General features: G+C 37.2%; 1 protein-coding gene across 1 annotated transcript; it reads right to left on the bottom strand.

Moving 5' to 3' along the window:
* Positions 1-5,846: 5,846 nt before the first annotated feature.
* LOC143530924 (zinc-finger homeodomain protein 6-like) lies at positions 5,847-7,035 on the bottom strand. The gene has a single exon (XM_077026329.1). The coding sequence runs from the start codon at positions 6,845-6,847 to the stop codon at positions 5,891-5,893; it is 957 nt and encodes a 318-aa protein (XP_076882444.1). The 5' UTR covers positions 6,848-7,035; the 3' UTR covers positions 5,847-5,890.
* Between the last annotated feature and the right edge of the window lie 11,331 nt (positions 7,036-18,366).

Genomic DNA, 18,366 nt, shown 5'->3' with positions numbered 1-18,366 from the left:
AACATGTGACGTTGCATATTAAGTAATTGTTCTAATAATCAAATTGCAAACAATTAACTTGTCCCGATGTTTTGATCGTTTGCCCCCTCTTTGATAGACCTGAGTTTGATACTAGAATATGAGTTTGGATGTGGAGTATGAATGAAAATTAATGTCTACCAATTTTGTTGCTTGTTATAAGAGATGTATGAAAAAAACTCACTATATTTTGAATACAAACACGCTTTCAACAAAAATTAATACCGAAATTTCAAAAGGAAAGAAAAACACGGTTATGAGTTATTATTTTTTAAAAGTTAACAAAAGCATGTAATTGGATCGTGAATTGCCACCGACTAATTTGATTGTGACTATTGACTTTCTTGTTGTCTTATAAAGAACGTCCATTAACGATGGTGTGGTGGTGAACTGAATCGTTCATACCATGAATTCAATTGTCGTCCCACATTTCTTTTTTTACGCGATTAAATTTATTGATCTCATATCAGTAATATGCTAAGAGAGAGTTCTACCATATGAGCTGCATCTCCACTCCGAGTCACTTAAAAGTGTATATCGAGCCCTCAATATGTTGGGCTTTGTGCGTCTCCTCATACAACACATCCTTCATTCTCAAAACGAAATTTTTTTAGAAATTGTTGTGGTTCAATTTGTTGTGTTTGTTTCTTTATCTCACGTTTCCAATTATAAACTTGGGTGCATATGGTTAACTTGATATATTATAAGAAGTGAATGTAAATGGTTAAGAATAGTTATTTAACTTTTAAAAGAAATATGTTGGAAGTGAACAGGATGAAATGGTTTCAAAAGGAAATTTAATTTCACTTACAAGTTATAGTTAGATGGAAGCCATCAGATGTTCATCCAAATGGTAGGGGGTTTCGTCGGTTTTCCTCCCAGGATCTCAGGTTCGAATCCAGTAAGTGTATTTCATTAAAACAGAGAGAACACCATTGTTTTAGCATAAAACTTGGGTAGGAAGAGGTTTATGTGTGATGACATTTGGGAAAGACATCGCAACCACCAAGCTAATATCATTTAAGAAAAGATAGAAAACTTAAAATCATTATCCTTTACTTCAAATATTAACAATTTTCATCTCTACTTTTCTATAAAAAAAAAACCTTTAATTTGGTTGACATACTAATCCACCAAGAAGAGGTCAAGAACAATTGGAACACATGAATAATTTTCAAAAAATTGTGACCAAAATCATAATATAGCCTTACATAGAGACTACCCACGTAACTGTCTCTTTAATTTACCACTAGTAAACAAATAAATTTCATCGACGGAAGTTTACTAAAGGGAACATTCCGTTGGTAATTACTAACGAACCTTTCCTAAAAGAATTATAATATTAGTTAAAACTGTATCTCGTTTAAAATGTTCGTCAGCTTAGTGGGAAAGCATCACTGACAACGATTCCATTAGTAATCCATCGTTGATATGAGATCAGATTTATGATATGATTCACCATGCATGTTCTTTTCAAGCGAATGTCAGTGTTGCCCCAAGATTCCCATAGTAATTCTTCGCTACCCCCGTCGGTAATTGATGTTTAGATTTCTATAGACTCCGGGTTACTATATGTGAAGCCACTCCCGATGGGTTTTCCATCGAAAATCCGATGTCAATAGTTCTCTACTCAATTGTCACCCAAAACCAATCAAACTAGAAGTAAGAATGTCTATGTTTTTTTTTCATGATCGTTTGCGTCCAGCATCCTAAGCATCTATATTTTATTTCTCTAGTGTTTGTTTAGTGATGATTAAAATGTTAGAAACAATGGTAATGGAGTTAAAATGTTGCTTCCTCGTTTCTAGTATCACCATTTATACGTGACAGTATCAAGTCACATCTATCTATAATATATATATAAAAGAAGATATAAAAATCTTACGTGTCGTGATGTGATCGCTTCATATTTTTTGGAGTCACCAGATTTGCTTGATTTTTAAATGGAGACTTCTCATGCATTTGACCCGAATTCATGAGTATAGGTCTTATCAAACCCAGATATTCATTAAACGGGTTATAACATCTCCTTAAATTAAAAATTATTCTCACCAAATTATTGATGTAAAAATCCTATAAAATAGGATATATTAAAAATTAATATCTTATTTATTTTAAAAAGAATATATATATATATATATATATATATATATATATTATGTAAATTAAAAAACCAATTTTATAGTAAAAAAATAAACAGGTCTTAGGTCTCATCAAAACCATAAGTATATTATTAACTTTCATAAATATTATTTATAATTAAAAAACCAATTTTATAGTAAAAAAAATAAACGGGTCTTGGACCTCATCAAAACCATATAGCTTTTAAACCGGGTTATAACATCACATTTATTTGTGAAACAATTTATCCTTAAACCATAAATTTATAATTAACTTTCATACAATAAAAAAATATAAATTCAAAAAATAAATAAATATTAGAACAAACAATATAAAACAATCCCGTAATACGGGGGATAAAAACTAGTTGGATAATAGAGATGAGTTGTTTGAGGTAGTCTTGGAAATTATCGCTTTTCATGTTTTTTTAGAACGACGAATTTCATGTATTTAGGCTAGTACTCTTGAAATTTGAAGAGTCATGTTGTTTCAATATGGTCAGACTATGTTGTATTAGAGTTTGGCCCGAACATTCTTCCTGAAAAACCATACCGCCGGTTGCCACTTACATTTAATTTTGTTTGTTTTTTCTTACAACAACGTAACGCGTAGTTACTTTATTTACACGATTCTTCCTATTTTACTGAGAGAATTAATTAACGTGGCGGGAAGATGGCCCAGTCCTCAAATACGAAAAGCCAGCAGAGGTCGCCACGTGGCCAAACGCAGTCGGTAGCTCTCACCGCAAACCGTTTGATTCTCTCAAATTCTTTATCCGATCTAAGTGACGTAAAGATGGGGAAAACGGTGGCTAATGGTGATTAATTACAGCGGTTTGCTGGAGGCTAAAACCGACGCACAGCCACAACGAAAGTCGACTCGTAAGCAGTATTAATTCATCTAACAATTTACACCAGTTATTATTATTCTTATTCGATCGATCAACATGCTAGATTAGGTTTTTGTATTCCCAACTTCTTTATTATTATGATTATTATTATTTTAATGGCCACCATATATATGTGAATTGCTTACGTTAACAAACCGCTAGCAGTTAGGGCAGCCAAATAGTTTATCAATTTGATTAGTTTTAATATCTTGTGTAGGTTTGTCACAAAGTAACTAACTTAATTTAATTATATATGTAAAACTATTACACATATATAGTATATCTATTGGTGAGTATGGCAATGGCATCAAGTTGTTACGTTCAAATGCAGATTAAAACAAGATGACAAGAAAAATCAAAGACAAATAGATTTATTTTTTGTTCTCAGTTGTTTCAATAGGCGTGTAATCTGAGATTAATTACATTACATTTCATATCCAGCTATACGTTTTATTGGAAAACGATGAGTTTGTAAGTATAGCATCAAATTGTATTACTTTCAATTGCACTATAGACGCAAGATGACTAGAAAAATCGAAGACGCAGAGAGATTCCTTTTTGTTATCAGTCGTTTTAATATCATGAATGTTCGGAAATGATTTAGGGGTTTTGGGTTTAGACCAGGATGCTAACAGTGCAGTTTCTGGCAGTTATTTTACATGTACACATGCGTACATAATAAGCATGTGCATACGCTCATCGTGTAATTAGGCCTATTTTCTTTCAGGATCTCCAAAGTAGGTTTCTGCAAAGACTGGCTAGTGATGCAAATTAGAAGACTGCTAAGATGTTGGAAGTGTGAAAGCATATGCAACTAGCACATGATAAAGGTTTGGATCTTAACGGGTAATGCTGAAGAAACAGCAGAAGAGAAAGGTAATGATGCATATGATGCTGGTAAAGCATTGACTATAGGTTCAAATATGACCCAAAATGTCAAAGAAGCTGTGAATGATAAGATGTCTGGTGTTTATGAGTATGCACCTGAGAAAGTAGATCACAACATGCAAAATACTCACAGCCAAAGGTTCTGAAATCAAAGCATCCATGGAATGATGGAATATTGGAATGAATTGTAAAACACTTTCGCCAAAGGCTATATATGCAGTCAACTGATGCTTATGATATGGCTTTAAAGTTGGTTAGTGAAGCTTAAGATTCTATTAAAGAAACAATGTCTCAAAGAAAATATCAAGCTTTTGATACATATGGTGCAACTTAAGCTAAGGTTGATGAATCTTAAGGGGTTTCAAGGACTCAATAAAGGAGAAACAATGGGGACTTGGAAGCCGTGAGTATCCAACATGTATGTGTGCCGACTGCCCCTTATAAGGTTTTTTCTCTTTGTTTCTCTCTTTGTGTTGGTAGGATAGGCCTTTACATTATTGTAGGTTTTTGTTTTACTAAGGTAATGTTATATGATAATTTATTTTTTTTTGGAAGTGAGATGCATATGGTACTAGCTAGTGTTAATATTTGCTATTGGTATCATTTGGTTTCCGTAATAATTTGATGCAAAAAAAGAAAAGAAAAAGGAGAAGAGGGTCTCATTGGAAGCAACATCTCTTATTTCTTGAGATCGTGAAGGTAAAGTTTGCCCCTGACTCACCTTCCCGAGACCCTACTTCTAAGTGGGATATTAGTCGGTAGACATGTTTATTTGTTTGTTATCACAGATATGTGTCATAAGACCTTTTTAGGTCAAGAGTCTGTGTCATATGAATTGAATGTGGATGGTATAATTCATAAGAAGACTTGCCAAAAGTTATTCTGGTACTTTGCATATAGACATAATATTGGAAGTTCTATATATACCCACATATTAGCTATATCATGCATTCACATATAAGCGGTTTGGCACTTTCTATACCTTTTTATAGAGTAATGATAATCTTGTGGCTAATACAATTGAGGATATTTCCAAAGGACACAAAATCAAATCATTATCTAATTATGGTAAAGATAACCACAATAAGTTTTAGCTTATCTGCTCACTTGCTTAATGTTTTAGTTCCGTAGACGTCTTAACATCGTCTTAACATCGCATCTAATCAGAGGACTCCAATTATTGGTTTCTTGAGCTATCAGTTTCACTTCTATTTATAGTATATGCTTAATCTTAAGCTACATTAGTAAGTTTCTAATTGAGTTGAGTGTGGGGTACTAAGTGGTTGGAAACAGGTTGTGTTAGTGGGCACTTGTCCCCCTCCTCTTTAATAATTAATTGGACCATAAAATGGTTTAGGGTTTAATCTAGTTATTTAATTATACTTTTGGATTCTCTGAGCCTTTTAATATTATTTTTGTTGTCATTATTATCATCAATAATATTATAGTTATAGTTATGGTAGGATTTTGAGTTGCAGGTAGTATTACTACCTGATGCCATGCACCTAATAGGCAATGAATCTAATGCAGTCCTTTTGGAACACTACTCAAATCACACTATCCTATTTCTTAATGTAGTATTCATATAGTATTGTCTCATAGCTCATAAATTATATATAATTTGATAAGTTTTCTTGAATGAAATGCATTTATGCTTATAACATGTGGTGGAAATCTATAGGATATTTTAGATTCTAGGGTAGATGTATTATTGTGTAGGGTATGACCCTTTAGTGCAGAAGAAAGTATTAAATGGTCCCAAAATTGAAGGGTGCACAGTGAAGATATAGTACAAGAAGAAACAATGTGATAGATTAAGATTAAACTGTAAATTAATGGAGGAAATTAATGTCTGATTTAGACTGAAATTAATAAACACATCAAATTATAACTACTGGGATGAGTTTTTTCAATGTTCTTTTTAATGATAGGATAATAAAGATAATCCAAATTTTAATTAAGTTAAATTAAATCTTACTCTTGTTTCTTCTTGGAGGCTTGTTTGCAGTTGTGCATCCATACTTTGAACACTTTCCTTTTAAGTCCAACTTCTTCGCAAAACCGTAGAATCTCTTGTTCATCTTGCTTCTGAATCTTCCACCCTATTTTTTCCGCAAAATCATGCATTTTCGCCTTTTGTTCATCCGTAAATTTTGTCCGGAACCGTTTCTTTACCGGATGCTGTCCCGGGTGTGTCCGGTACATGTCGAGATCCTCACTCGACGATTCCGTGGGTGCAACACTATTATTGTTGTTCCCACCAAACGCCACCATGATCGGTGGCGTATGGTGTGTGTACCGATGGTGGTGCTGTTGCTGATAATGCTGCTGCATTGATGGTGCAGCCGCAATAGCAGCAACAGCACCACCACGAGGTGGTATGGATACCGGGTTTTGTAAACCCGGTATCCATGCCGTCGTGGATTGCGCCTCACCTTCCACCTCTCGCCGGTGGAAGCTGCGGTGGCAATCGCACGCAGCACACTTTAAACTCTCCGGAGTACCTTCTTCTCCATTAGCCATAAACTCACCACACCCATCTACCACATAAGCCCCCATGCTAGCAGCATGGTTCTTCTGGCATTCTCTATATCTCACCATCACTGCAGCCTCCACACTGTTCGATGGTGACGGTGAGGATGACAGTCGTGGTGGTGGTGGTGGTGGCATTGGATCTGGATCTGGATCTGGGTTTGGGTTTGTGCTTGATTCTCTTCTTTCTCTTTGCTCACTTTGTTCTCTTTGTACTCTTTGTGCTTCGATCTGTTCTTGTAACCCATGATGATGATGATAACTCTCTCTTTGTTGGACACGTGGATGTGACTGATCTAGGGTTTCATTTGATGAATTCAAAGGTGCATAGGAGAAGAAAGAAGATGAAGATGATCCTCTATTGAACTGAGATGGGTTATTCTGATTAATATTTGACATCTGCAGAAATAATAATATTATACCAATACCAACTTGATCTGAAAACACAAGTTGGTTGAAATGAAAACTAAAACTTGAAACTTGAAACCTAAAACGCACTAAGCTGTAGCAAAAAAAGAATCTTGAACTGCTGAAAAGATGATCTTTTGCTATCTAATGGGCCCTAGACTTTGCTTCATATAATTGTAATTGAAGCAGTAGAAGTAGATTACAACCCCAACAGCTCTATAATATTAATATTAATATTAATATCCATACACATATGATAAAATCCAGGTTTCCAGGAATGTGATTTGCAGACAACAAACATGAATAGAAAATAATAAGATTGTAGGTAGGGGTAGGGGTAGGGGTATGGGGTGTGGGTGTGGGTAGGAGGTAGTGTCTCCTGCAGGCCATCAGGAATTAAAGTGGTATAAGTAGCAAACAAGATGGGTCTGGTTTTGGGTTGAAAAAGTAAGAAGCTTGTGAGGCCTTGTTCATCTTTCTTCAAGTCATTAGATAGATTTGAGAAAGATGATGAAAGAGGGATGTTTATATGTTTGTGTATGATGGTAATAATAGTGATTATATGTTGAGATGATGTTTTTGTTGCTTTGTCTTTTCCTACATTTTGATTATTGTTTTGTTAGGAATGGGTTCAAAAAAGGGTAACACTTTTTTCTCAAATGACCAAAGCCAATCTAGTGATGTGTACATTGTGCGTAAGGAGTTGTATGTTTGATATTGTGGTTTAATATTTGTTATTAGGTGGGGTTTGGAATTAAAGGGAAATGATGGTCCACAGAGGGGGTACTGTTAACCCTGTCTGATTCCCACTCTTTGAAGCAGGGATGTGCCAGGGCCTGGAAGTTCCCTTCATTTGTCCTCTATTGGTTGGTCATCTAGATGGCATTTTTTATTTATTTTTTTATACATATATATGCCCTTGTGTGTAATAAAATAATTGAGTAAATCTGTGTTTTTATCTATAGAAAATCTCAGTTCTCACTATCTGTGGTTCTTATCTCATGCCGCTTTAGGGACCGATACTAAGTTCGTTACTTTTTTTTTATTAAATGATTAGAAATAATTGTTGTTTTACACTAGATGTGTGTTAATGTGGTCAACAATTGGGTGGTTTTCTTTGGGGTTGTGGGAGAATTGAATGGAATTTGTTGGTGATGAAGGGGCTGTTTGGGATTCCTTATTTTTGCTCCTTATAGCTTATAACTTATGGGTTATAAGAGCATTCTCAACCTATTCCCTGTATATATGTGAGGGGGTTTTGTAAATTATATGGTATGGTTATGAGTGGTTGTGAGTAGAGGAAAGAGAAAATATTATATGGGAAAGTTAAATTTGGGGTTTCACTGTTCATAACCAAATATTTTAATATTTTCTAAAAGTGGTTGTGAGTGAAATAGAGAGAAAATGATAAAGGTTTAAAAAGTATTATTTAATTAAACATGAGAGAGAAAATGCAGTGATTTTTAGTGTAATTATATGATATATATGGATATATGGTAGGGAATGGGCTGGGAATGCTCTAAGTTTTAAGGTGTTTGGAAAAGTTGGGTTTTGTGAGTGTATAAGGTATAAGTTACAACATTGTAACTTATATCTTATGCCTTAAATAAGGTATAAGGAGGTAAAATAAGGAATGCCAAACACCCCCGAAGTTTAAGGTTTAATGAATTTGGTACATAAAAACAGTAAGGAAAGTTGAAGCTATGAGATTGACCTTAGTATGTATTTAGGTCTATGAATATCTTTAGTTGCCATGTTTTCATTGGATCACCATATGTGGATGCATGATAAGACCGTGACATCGACTATGAAACATTTTTAACATAATTTGATTAGACGCTCTATCGTCAATGGGAGAGTAATTTAAGAATAATTTGTGCATTTGTATGTATGCACCATGCTAAGAGGGTGGTAAAACCCCTGAATAACTCATATGGATGAATGGTGCAACATTTGTGTTGATTTTATTGTATGCTTGGTGATCTACATATATATTGTTTTAATAAGCGTGTCTTTAGGTCTTGTTTGAATGTTGTTGTAGTTACCCCTTATGGTTGTGTACTTGTGTACTTAAGACACACAATTCACATCTTGTTTGTGTTGGTCGATCAGGCTCGGAACCAAAAAACTTGTCTTTTTGTTTTAATTTATGTTTTAACAATTCTAGTTCTATCTAATATAGGTTTCTGTTAATCTGTATTTTCATGGGGTAAAAGTTCGTTCCACTACAGACAAAAATGTATGATATAGAATTAGAGTTGGAAGGTATCATATATTTAATAACGGTTTAACCCTTTTTAACTTTTTTTTATAACGGCTTTAATGCAACTTGTTTCTGGGGGCTCTGAAAGGCTTATCACAAGTATACAACTCACCTTATCAGAGTTTGAATCATAGAACAATGATGTTATCCTCTATTAGCAGCATACGCTTATTGAAATCGTATAAAAATCTGAAAACCCCAGGAGGTTTCCAGAAAATTCTTGTCACGTAACCCTAATACACTAATTCAACAAGCATTAACCAACATTTATTTCAAATATATGTGAATTCATATATATATATATATATATATATATATATATATATATATATATATCCATACTCTTATCATATGTATATATGTGTAGAGGGGAATGTATTGGATCATTTTAGAAGTTTTTTTACAGCGAGAAGTGAATGGGTAACTCTAATAATCTCTAATTTCACTTCCTTTTTATGTGTAGGTGCATTGTGTATGTGCATGTATGTGTGTAAGTACGTATGTTTGTATATGTGTACGTATGTTTGTATATGTGTGTATTTTTGTATGTGTGTAGGTACATAGGTTTGAATGTGGCTCGATACATTTATATGTTTGTAGGTAGGTTTGAATGTGTAATTAAGACATAAATACAACCAACCTACATATATGTATGTAACATCATATGAAAGGGAGTGAAATTAGGAATTAATGAAGTTATACATTCACTTCTCGCACTTCTCGCAAGATCCATCCCCAGGGGGGGGGGAACGGACAATTTTACATCATTTAAAAAGTGTAAGTAATTACAACTTTTTTATAAAAAGTGTAAGTAATTACAACTTTTTTAAAATATATAGTACAATCTCCAACTTACAAACCAACTTTCTTTGATGGTTAATGGTCATAATTTTTTCATACATCAATATTTTTATAAATAATGTATACCATAAAAATGAGCTTTTTATTTTCTTAAATTCGAGAATGATATTGTTTAGTTTTTCTCCTTTTAGTTCAAAGAACATCGCATGAACACCTCTAGGAGTGTGCAACAGGTAATAACGTACCTGACCGAAACTTCAAGGGCATTAATATCATAACTATGAACCGGGCCATCAAAGGACGTGTCCATTACGTTCTTGATGGGTTGAGTTCGCGATTTTGATGGGGTGAACCCATGAAGTGATCAAGTGAATATATACATAATTGTTTAACTAGATTATGATCATTTTGCTAACTCACTATACACATTGAGATTATGAGCACTGATATTTCTTTCGATTATGAGACTGCTTACTTAATACTACATACTGATATTTTAGAGAAATTATATTAAGCCATCCATAACTGACTACTACATAGTAATATAGCATGTTTAGTTCTATCAATCTAATATGAATATGATTAGTTGATTACAATCGAAGCTTACAATGAAATCATACATCAACTAAATTTACTAACCAAACTTGATTAAAATTGCGAAGGAACTCAAGAACAAGTTGTGTTTGGTGATGATGATCCATAAGAACTACTTTATCAGCAAGAATTGTTTGGTAGATCTAAAGAATCCTATTGAGCCCTTAATTTTATGAGTGAACGATCACCTTTAAATAAAATAACTAAGTCCTAAAAGAACTTGGGTGAATACACAATAAATAGGTTCACGGGTTTTGGATAGCAGTCGCCGAATATAACTGATAATCAGACCGACCCATGAGAAATAATTTTCAGGAACCATGACCCATCTAATGAAACATATGTGGGATAGGTTTGTGGGTTTACCAATGCAAGATTACGAATCTGTCGGGTAAAACCCATGAAATGCTCAACTCTAGACACCTCTCTCGTGTGGTGTACAAGCGCGCTTTATACTGGATAGTTGTTGAGATTTAGGAGTAGAATTTATGGTTGTCTTAGTTATTCTAAAAGATAAATTGTAATGTTACACACTAAATGATTTAGAAACTCAAAAAAAGAAAAGGAAATAATTGGAAAATCATTCAAACATCCCTATCAAATTTTCATATCATTATTGTTGATTTAATCGACTAGTTAGTTGTGCAAAACTAAATCAAATCATTAATTAAATATGTTATCTATAAGTACTTGATATTTATATAAGAAAACTAGTCGATGCAGTTGATGATAATTTGAACATGAATTAAACAAGTTCAATGTATATGTTCATCGAGATATGTTTAGTTATCTTAAGTATTATCTATAATATAAATAAATGAAGACATAAAAATCTTACATGTCGCGATGTGGTCACTCTTCCATTTTTTGGAGTCACCAGATTTGCTTGATTTTTAAATGGAGACTTCTCATGCATTTGACCTGAATTCATGGGTATGGGTCTTACCAAACCCAGATATTCCTTAAACGGGTTATAACATCTCATTAAATTAAAAATTATTCTCACCAAATTATTTATGTAAAAATCCTATAAAATAGGATATAATAAAAAATAATATCTTATTTATTTTAAAAAAGATATATATATTATTTAAATTAAAAAAACCAATTTGATAGTAAAAAAAATAAACGGGTCTTGGGTCTCATCAAACCATAAGTATATTATTAACTTTCATAAATATTATTTATAATTAAAAAACCAATTTCATAGTAAAAAAAATAAACGGGTCTTGGGTCTCATCAAAACCATATAGCTTTTATACCGGGTTATAACATCTATTTATTTGTGAAACAATTTATCATCAAACCATAAGTATATTATTACGTTCATACAATAAAAAAATATAAATTAAAAAAATAAATAAATATTAGAACAAACAATATAAAACAACCCCCGTAATAGAAGAGATAAATACAATAAATCAATCGTATATTTTAGTGAATATTGTACCTTGATAAACTATCTTATATGTGATCCTGTATTTGAACCTTTAAACTATTATTTTTATACTCTTCCTAGCATTTCATTTTTTTCAACCATAACACATCATTTCATTTCAAATAAAAGGATCCAATTACAATAAAGAGATAGGTAAGTGTGCAACAAGTTGCGTCACCATCCCCTTTTGAATGGCAAAACCGATTCTATTGAAAACAAAATTATCGTTTTTGGCGTCGTTGAGTTACTGTGCACGACCCGCTGAACTCTTTTGAGAAACGTAGCAGCGTCGGGAGCAAGAGACTCAGATGTATCAAAAGAAAAAGGAATGAAAGCGTGTCCATTTAATATATATAAATAAAATAAACTGGAGATACAAAAAATCGTTACTAATGGGGTTAATGATTGAGTGACAAAGACAAAGTCTTTACACACTTTCAGCTGAGAGATTTTGAATTCAAGTTTCTATATTTAAAAAAGTAGAAAGGATCGTTGATAAGATGTAAACTTATCCACATTCTAATAGGGATAGTGCTACTCTATTACTAGACAAAACGTTAGAATTTAATGTGGAGTGACCATATGCATTCTTCACATAAATGAAATGGATGAGGTCGTTGACAAATATGCCATGATAAATTCATATAATAAAATCGACTCTTAAAAATGATCCATTTTTTTTCAGAGTCGCTGTAAACTTTTAAGTCTTTGTTCTTTTTGTATTGTTTGGATTCCAATCAATTGTTAGTATCGGTGAGAATATAACATCGCCTTTCAAAATTACAAAAAAAAAAAAAACATTTTTTGTTGTATGGATTGTTCCCTTTGTGTTCAAACTACGCTTGATTTCAAGAATCGTAAGCAAGCGGATAATAACACTTACGGTGATGGAATTCTAATCTAATATAACAACTTGTTTTAATTGTTTAGTTGCTTGAAAATCAATATATACATTCAATTTGGTTGCTCTCTCATTATTGCATTTGGCTAGTATATGCTAGTTAAAACATGTGTCACTATCACGTAGCTAGTGCGGTTTTAAGGTTATGTGTAATGAGGCATTATAAGGGTGGATAAAGCCCCTACACCATCCCGATGGGTATTATGAGGCGTTATAAGGGCATGGATGTTTCTACAAATAAAAGCTCATCTTTGTCTTAAAGTAATTGAATGGTATTGTCCACTACACATATTTTTTACTATAAAAGGTGATATGGCGTAAAATGCCCCTTAAGGGACATTACTTTCCTCCCTCCCGCTTTCTAACTAGCCCACACTCTCATTGTTGTGTTGGCGCCCTTCGGAAGTGGCCCATATTAACATCCTAACAAGATGTAGTCGATGCTAACGTGCTTATGTGGTATTGAAAACACCCTAGGCTTTACTGACAACACATAGCCTAATGAGCGGCCTAACAAATCTTTTTCATTATATAACTTATTTTTAAAATTTTAAATTTTAATCATATATTAAATAAACGGATCCAAATACAATAAAGAGGTAAATAAGCAGACAATAAAAAAGATCTAATTATATTAAATAAAAGGATCCAATTATATACTCCCTCCGTCCCATTATAAGTGTCATGATTTTTCAAGTCTTTCTTGTTTAACTTTGACCGACAATATTTTTGTTTGTGTTATATAATACTTGATGTAAAATATATGAATGGATTGAGTTTTAATGTATTTTACATTGATATAATTTTCATCAAGTATTATATGACACGAACAAAAATATTTACGGTCAATGTTGCAAAAGAAAGACTTGAAAAGTCAAACTAGGACACTTATAATGGGACGGAAGGAGTAACTATTTGTACAAAGTTTAGTCTATTTCACATGTATGATTTACCGCATAATTTGACTTTCTTTGTTTTCTTAGTCCTAGTCACAATATATAACCCCATAATATTTGGGAAAGTTATTTATTTTTATAATTAATTATCTCAAATAAAATAATATATAATGTTTTAGTATGTTACAAGCCCAGGGTAGTTTAATTACGGGATAACTTTTAAGGTGTTACCACGTGATCGACATTTATGTAATATCAAGTTTAAAGTAAGGGTCATGTCAAGTTCGAAAGGTTAATAGTTAATTTAGTGATCAGAGCTTCTCGTAGAAGCCACTCCTTAGTGATCAGAGCTTCTTGAGGGTAGCTTGAGCTTGATCGCGGGCACGTTCGGCTTCATTTTTGTTGAGGTTGGCAAGCAACACATCCTTAGCAGCAGCATCTTCAACGCCCCTAAGCTTGCGCTCAGTGCGATCAAGCATACCCTTCTGATCCAAGAGCTCTTGGAGCTTCTTGGCATCTTCCAAAGCCAAAGCATCATGAGCCTGCTGAAGCTTCTCTAGTTTAGCTTTGAGCTCTTCGTTCTCAGTGCGCAGAGGCTCAGCAACGGCTTCAGCTTTGGTGGCCCTCTCGGTCGCATTACGCGCAGTTTCCTTGGCCAACCTAAGCTGTTCATTGACATCTTGGGTAGCCTTGGAACGGGCCTCATGCCTGGCCTGAATCTCGACCTCGAGGTCCTTGAAGGCCTTCTCCGCAGCGGTGGCAGCGAGCCTCTTGTTCTCCTCCCGCAATGCTCGCGCTTGAGCCACTTCAAGGCTACGCGCCGTCTTTAACTTGTCGTTTTCACGACAAAGTAGCTCGACGCGCGGCTGCATCCGGGCAAGGAGGATTCGGAGCTCATTGGACAGCCTACCCTCCTGGTAGCTGGCCATTGCCTCCCCCAACGCACCGCTTGGGGCGGCGTGGCGCGCCCAGTCGACGCAGTCCGCAGCCGTTCGGAGGGTCGTTCCCCGGCGGATATTCCACCGTGGAGCGTACACCTCATTGGAATCCGAAACTGCAAAAACAAACAGTTAGGAAAAAAATGACAAAAATGGATGATAGGCCAAAACAACCCCACACACCTGTAGGGTCGGTAACAGGCCGGTAGCCGCCAAACCCATCACCCGAACCTAGAGGATATCCATCCAAAAGGTCAAGGAGATGGGAAGGAGGCAAAGATTGGACCCCCTCATCAACAGAGGTAAGTCCAGGAGTCCCAACCCCAAACATACCTGAAGAACCGGCCATGGACGAGGTAGCCGCTGACACCGTAGGGGGCATGGTAGAAGCCACCGTGGTAGAGACCATCGGAGGTGAACTCATTGGAGATGAACTCACAACCGTGGTCGCCGCTGCGGATGAACTCGCAGAAAAAGTCACCGCCGGACCAGTGAAGGATGCGGTAAAGATGGCACTAACGGCCGGCGGAGACGACATCATAACCGGAACAGTTGACTCAACAGTATGAGCAACTGAACCAACACTGGAAACAGGCGCAGCCGCCTGGGTCATCGCCTCGGATAGGTTGACCAAACCTATCGTCGTGGGTCCTGAACTGCTTCCTCCCACACCGCTCTGGAAAGCGGATACATCCACTCCTGCGTGAAGACAACAAAAGATTAAAAACAATGGCGGAAAGAAATGCGGGAAAGGTAAAAAATTATACTTACGGGTTTTCTTAATCTTGAAAGACCTGACTGGCGGAGACGAACCCGATGGAATTGGCCTCTTCACGCCAGTCACCGTCGCAACGCTTGGTTGCTCGGAGGTGACAACCGTCTCAACCTCCGAGACAACGGTCTCGCCACCACCAAGGTCCCCCGCCGCCTCCTCACTCTCAGTATCGGAATCCGACTGATTCCCCAGGTCGACGACGGAAGCGACCTTCGCCTTGCCCTTCCCGCCAGCAGCCTTCTTCTTCCTCGCAAAGAAGGGCCCATCTGCGGATTCCTCATCAGAAGATGACAAAATCAGAGGAATTCCGGCAGAAGTTTGAGCATGAAGAGGACGAGGGTTGAAGAACTTATTACCTGGCCGAGTGGCGCTCAGGATCTCATGACCTGCCGGATAGACTTCTACGAACCTATCCGCAGTTTGCTTCAAGATGGGCAACTCGTTCTCGTCAAGATCACGAGTACCCAACCGTGCGGGACCACCAGTCTCCCGCGGATACAGGAGCGATTGTAAGTCGTTCCCCTCTGAAATAAGAAAAGATAACAGTTAGTTGAAAAACCCTAAACCAACACAAAAAATGGAGCATACCGTAAGGAATAGAGCTCAAACCGTATTCAAGGACGATTGGTATCTGCGGCGTCCCGGACCCAGCATCTTTCCACACGCGGCTCATGCCGAGCATCACCATCCTAGACTCCGCGAAGCGATAAACCGGAGTCTGGATCTGGGAGATCTTGGCGAACCATTCCGCCTCCTGGTAACTGGAGGCGTGAAGGCTAGGGAGCGCCCTCCCGTTCTTGAACGTCATCGCGATGGGGACGACACGAGCGGAGATGAAGAAAAACTCCCGCTTCCAAGAACGAAGACTACGCTCGGTAGCGCAGATCTTCAACCCCTTGATCCGAGTGACCAGGGTATACCAACCTTGGATGCACCTCCAGGAGTAGAAGGTCATCAGGCGGTCAACGCGGGGCTCGATGCCCAGAATACGGCACACCCATTCGAAGTGGCGAACTTTAGCAATCGCCATCGGGTGCATCTCCGTCAAATGCACACCGTGTTTCTCCAAAACACGGTATACAAACTTCGTTAATGGGAATCTAAGATTCCCATATATAAAGAACGAAGCGTAGACCCCTATCTTGCCCTTATGGGCATCGTACACCGTCTGATGAGGCTCCGGAAACTCAGGCTCATAAGGCTCGAGCATGAACTTCTTGACGATATAGTGGTATAAATCGACAGAAAGAGTACACTGGCACTCACCAGCAGTACTCTTATCGTCATTATCAGACGTGGACGTCGGGTTCTCAGGGTATACATCGGACTCCTCGACAGTAACCTCGGGATCATGTGTAGAAGAAGACATTTTTAGATGTTAAAGAAAGCGATTTCAAGAGAATGCTCGACAGAAAAGTTAAGAGTATTCGCCGGAAATCGCTTAGAAGAAGAAGAGTGAAGTGAAAGTATGGAATGGGATACACCCTCTTCCCCCTTATATACTCATCGCAATGAATGCGATGAATTTAATGCGGAGGGGAGAGAAAACGCAGGTGCAATGAAACGGTGACACGTGGATAAAGCAAGCTGGCAACAGCTGTCAAAAGGACGCGTGCCATAAAACTCTCGCCCACGCGCCTGAAAACTCGCGCCCACGCGCCTGAAAAAGCGTCCGGATTGACCACATACTGTCACGTCGTCATAACTTCCTGCACGTCCTGAAACCGTCAGAAGAAACCGTCAGGAGACGCCAACGTCACTTCAACCGTTGGGGCTGTTCTTATCCTTTCACCAACTCTTCGAATTTCAAAAAAGATTCAAAAAGATTCAAAAATAAGAGGGAATATACCCCCTTACCTTGGGAAGCAAAAAACCGTAAGACAAGCGCGGGTACAGTGTCAAGGCGAAACCCTTCACATACTTAGCACTTGCAGGGAATTGAAGCCAAGAAGGATCTTATGGGCCATGCTTGCGGAAAGGGAAATAACACCTCCGCATGGCGGGAACGTTGAGAACTAGATTGTTTGAAGCTTCAAGGTGGAATTGGTGGTTTAACATAACTGATCACTATGTCCAAAACTACCAAAACCTCGTGAAGAATCTGTACAAGTGAAACTCAACACTCCCGACTTGCGAAGAGGTTAAACACCTACCCGCATCATAACCAAAGATCAGGCAGAAAAGTCGGGAATTTCTGCAAGTGACATTAGGAAAACTGCGGGAAGAATCCCCGCGGAAAACCTTAGAAAACAAAAACTCCTCTTTAAAACCCCTTGCTTAAAGTCCAAAAGTTCACCTCACTTATTGACAATTCATGAGAGGAACAATGGACTGGGAGGACTTGAAGAGGTAGGTCCCCGCAAAGCCCAGTTGGACCCGCAAGACACACCTTGAAGATGTACGTCTGCGCAAAGACCAACTGGTTCCGCAGGACCCACCATGCTCAGAGAGATGAAGACCTTACACGCAGTAAGCCAGCTGTTCCCGCAGGAAAGCCTCCCTTGGTATAGTACCCTGCCTGTCCCCGCAGTTGTGGGTACAAGCCAAGAAGGAAGGCCACCCGCACTAACAGTAAGGCTACACGCATAAGACACTAACTCTTAATACTTCAGTAATGTCACCTGAAGAAGGAATGAGCAGGGCGGGAATATTCCCGCCCAAAAGAGCTAGTCCGTACGCTTCTGGAAGATCTTTTGTACTATACCTGCCAAGGTATGGACAAAATAGACAAGATCTGACCAAAGCAGCCCATGAACCAATCACAGGGTGACAGTTCACCGACAATAGTACGAGGAGGAGCACGCTCCAGTACAAAATGTCACTATCAGTCGCTGCCTACCCACCAACTCCCATCGTGGCACGTACATAGCCCGTAGTTGGTGGAAAAGGAATATTATACAGCTG

The sequence above is a fragment of the Bidens hawaiensis genome, unplaced genomic scaffold, assembly GCF_021521415.1.
Source record: "Bidens hawaiensis isolate Kalapana, Puna unplaced genomic scaffold, B.hawaiensis_p1.1 tig00009067_1, whole genome shotgun sequence".
Taxonomy (NCBI): domain Eukaryota; kingdom Viridiplantae; phylum Streptophyta; class Magnoliopsida; order Asterales; family Asteraceae; genus Bidens; species Bidens hawaiensis.
This window is presented reverse-complemented; position numbering and strand designations above follow the sequence as displayed.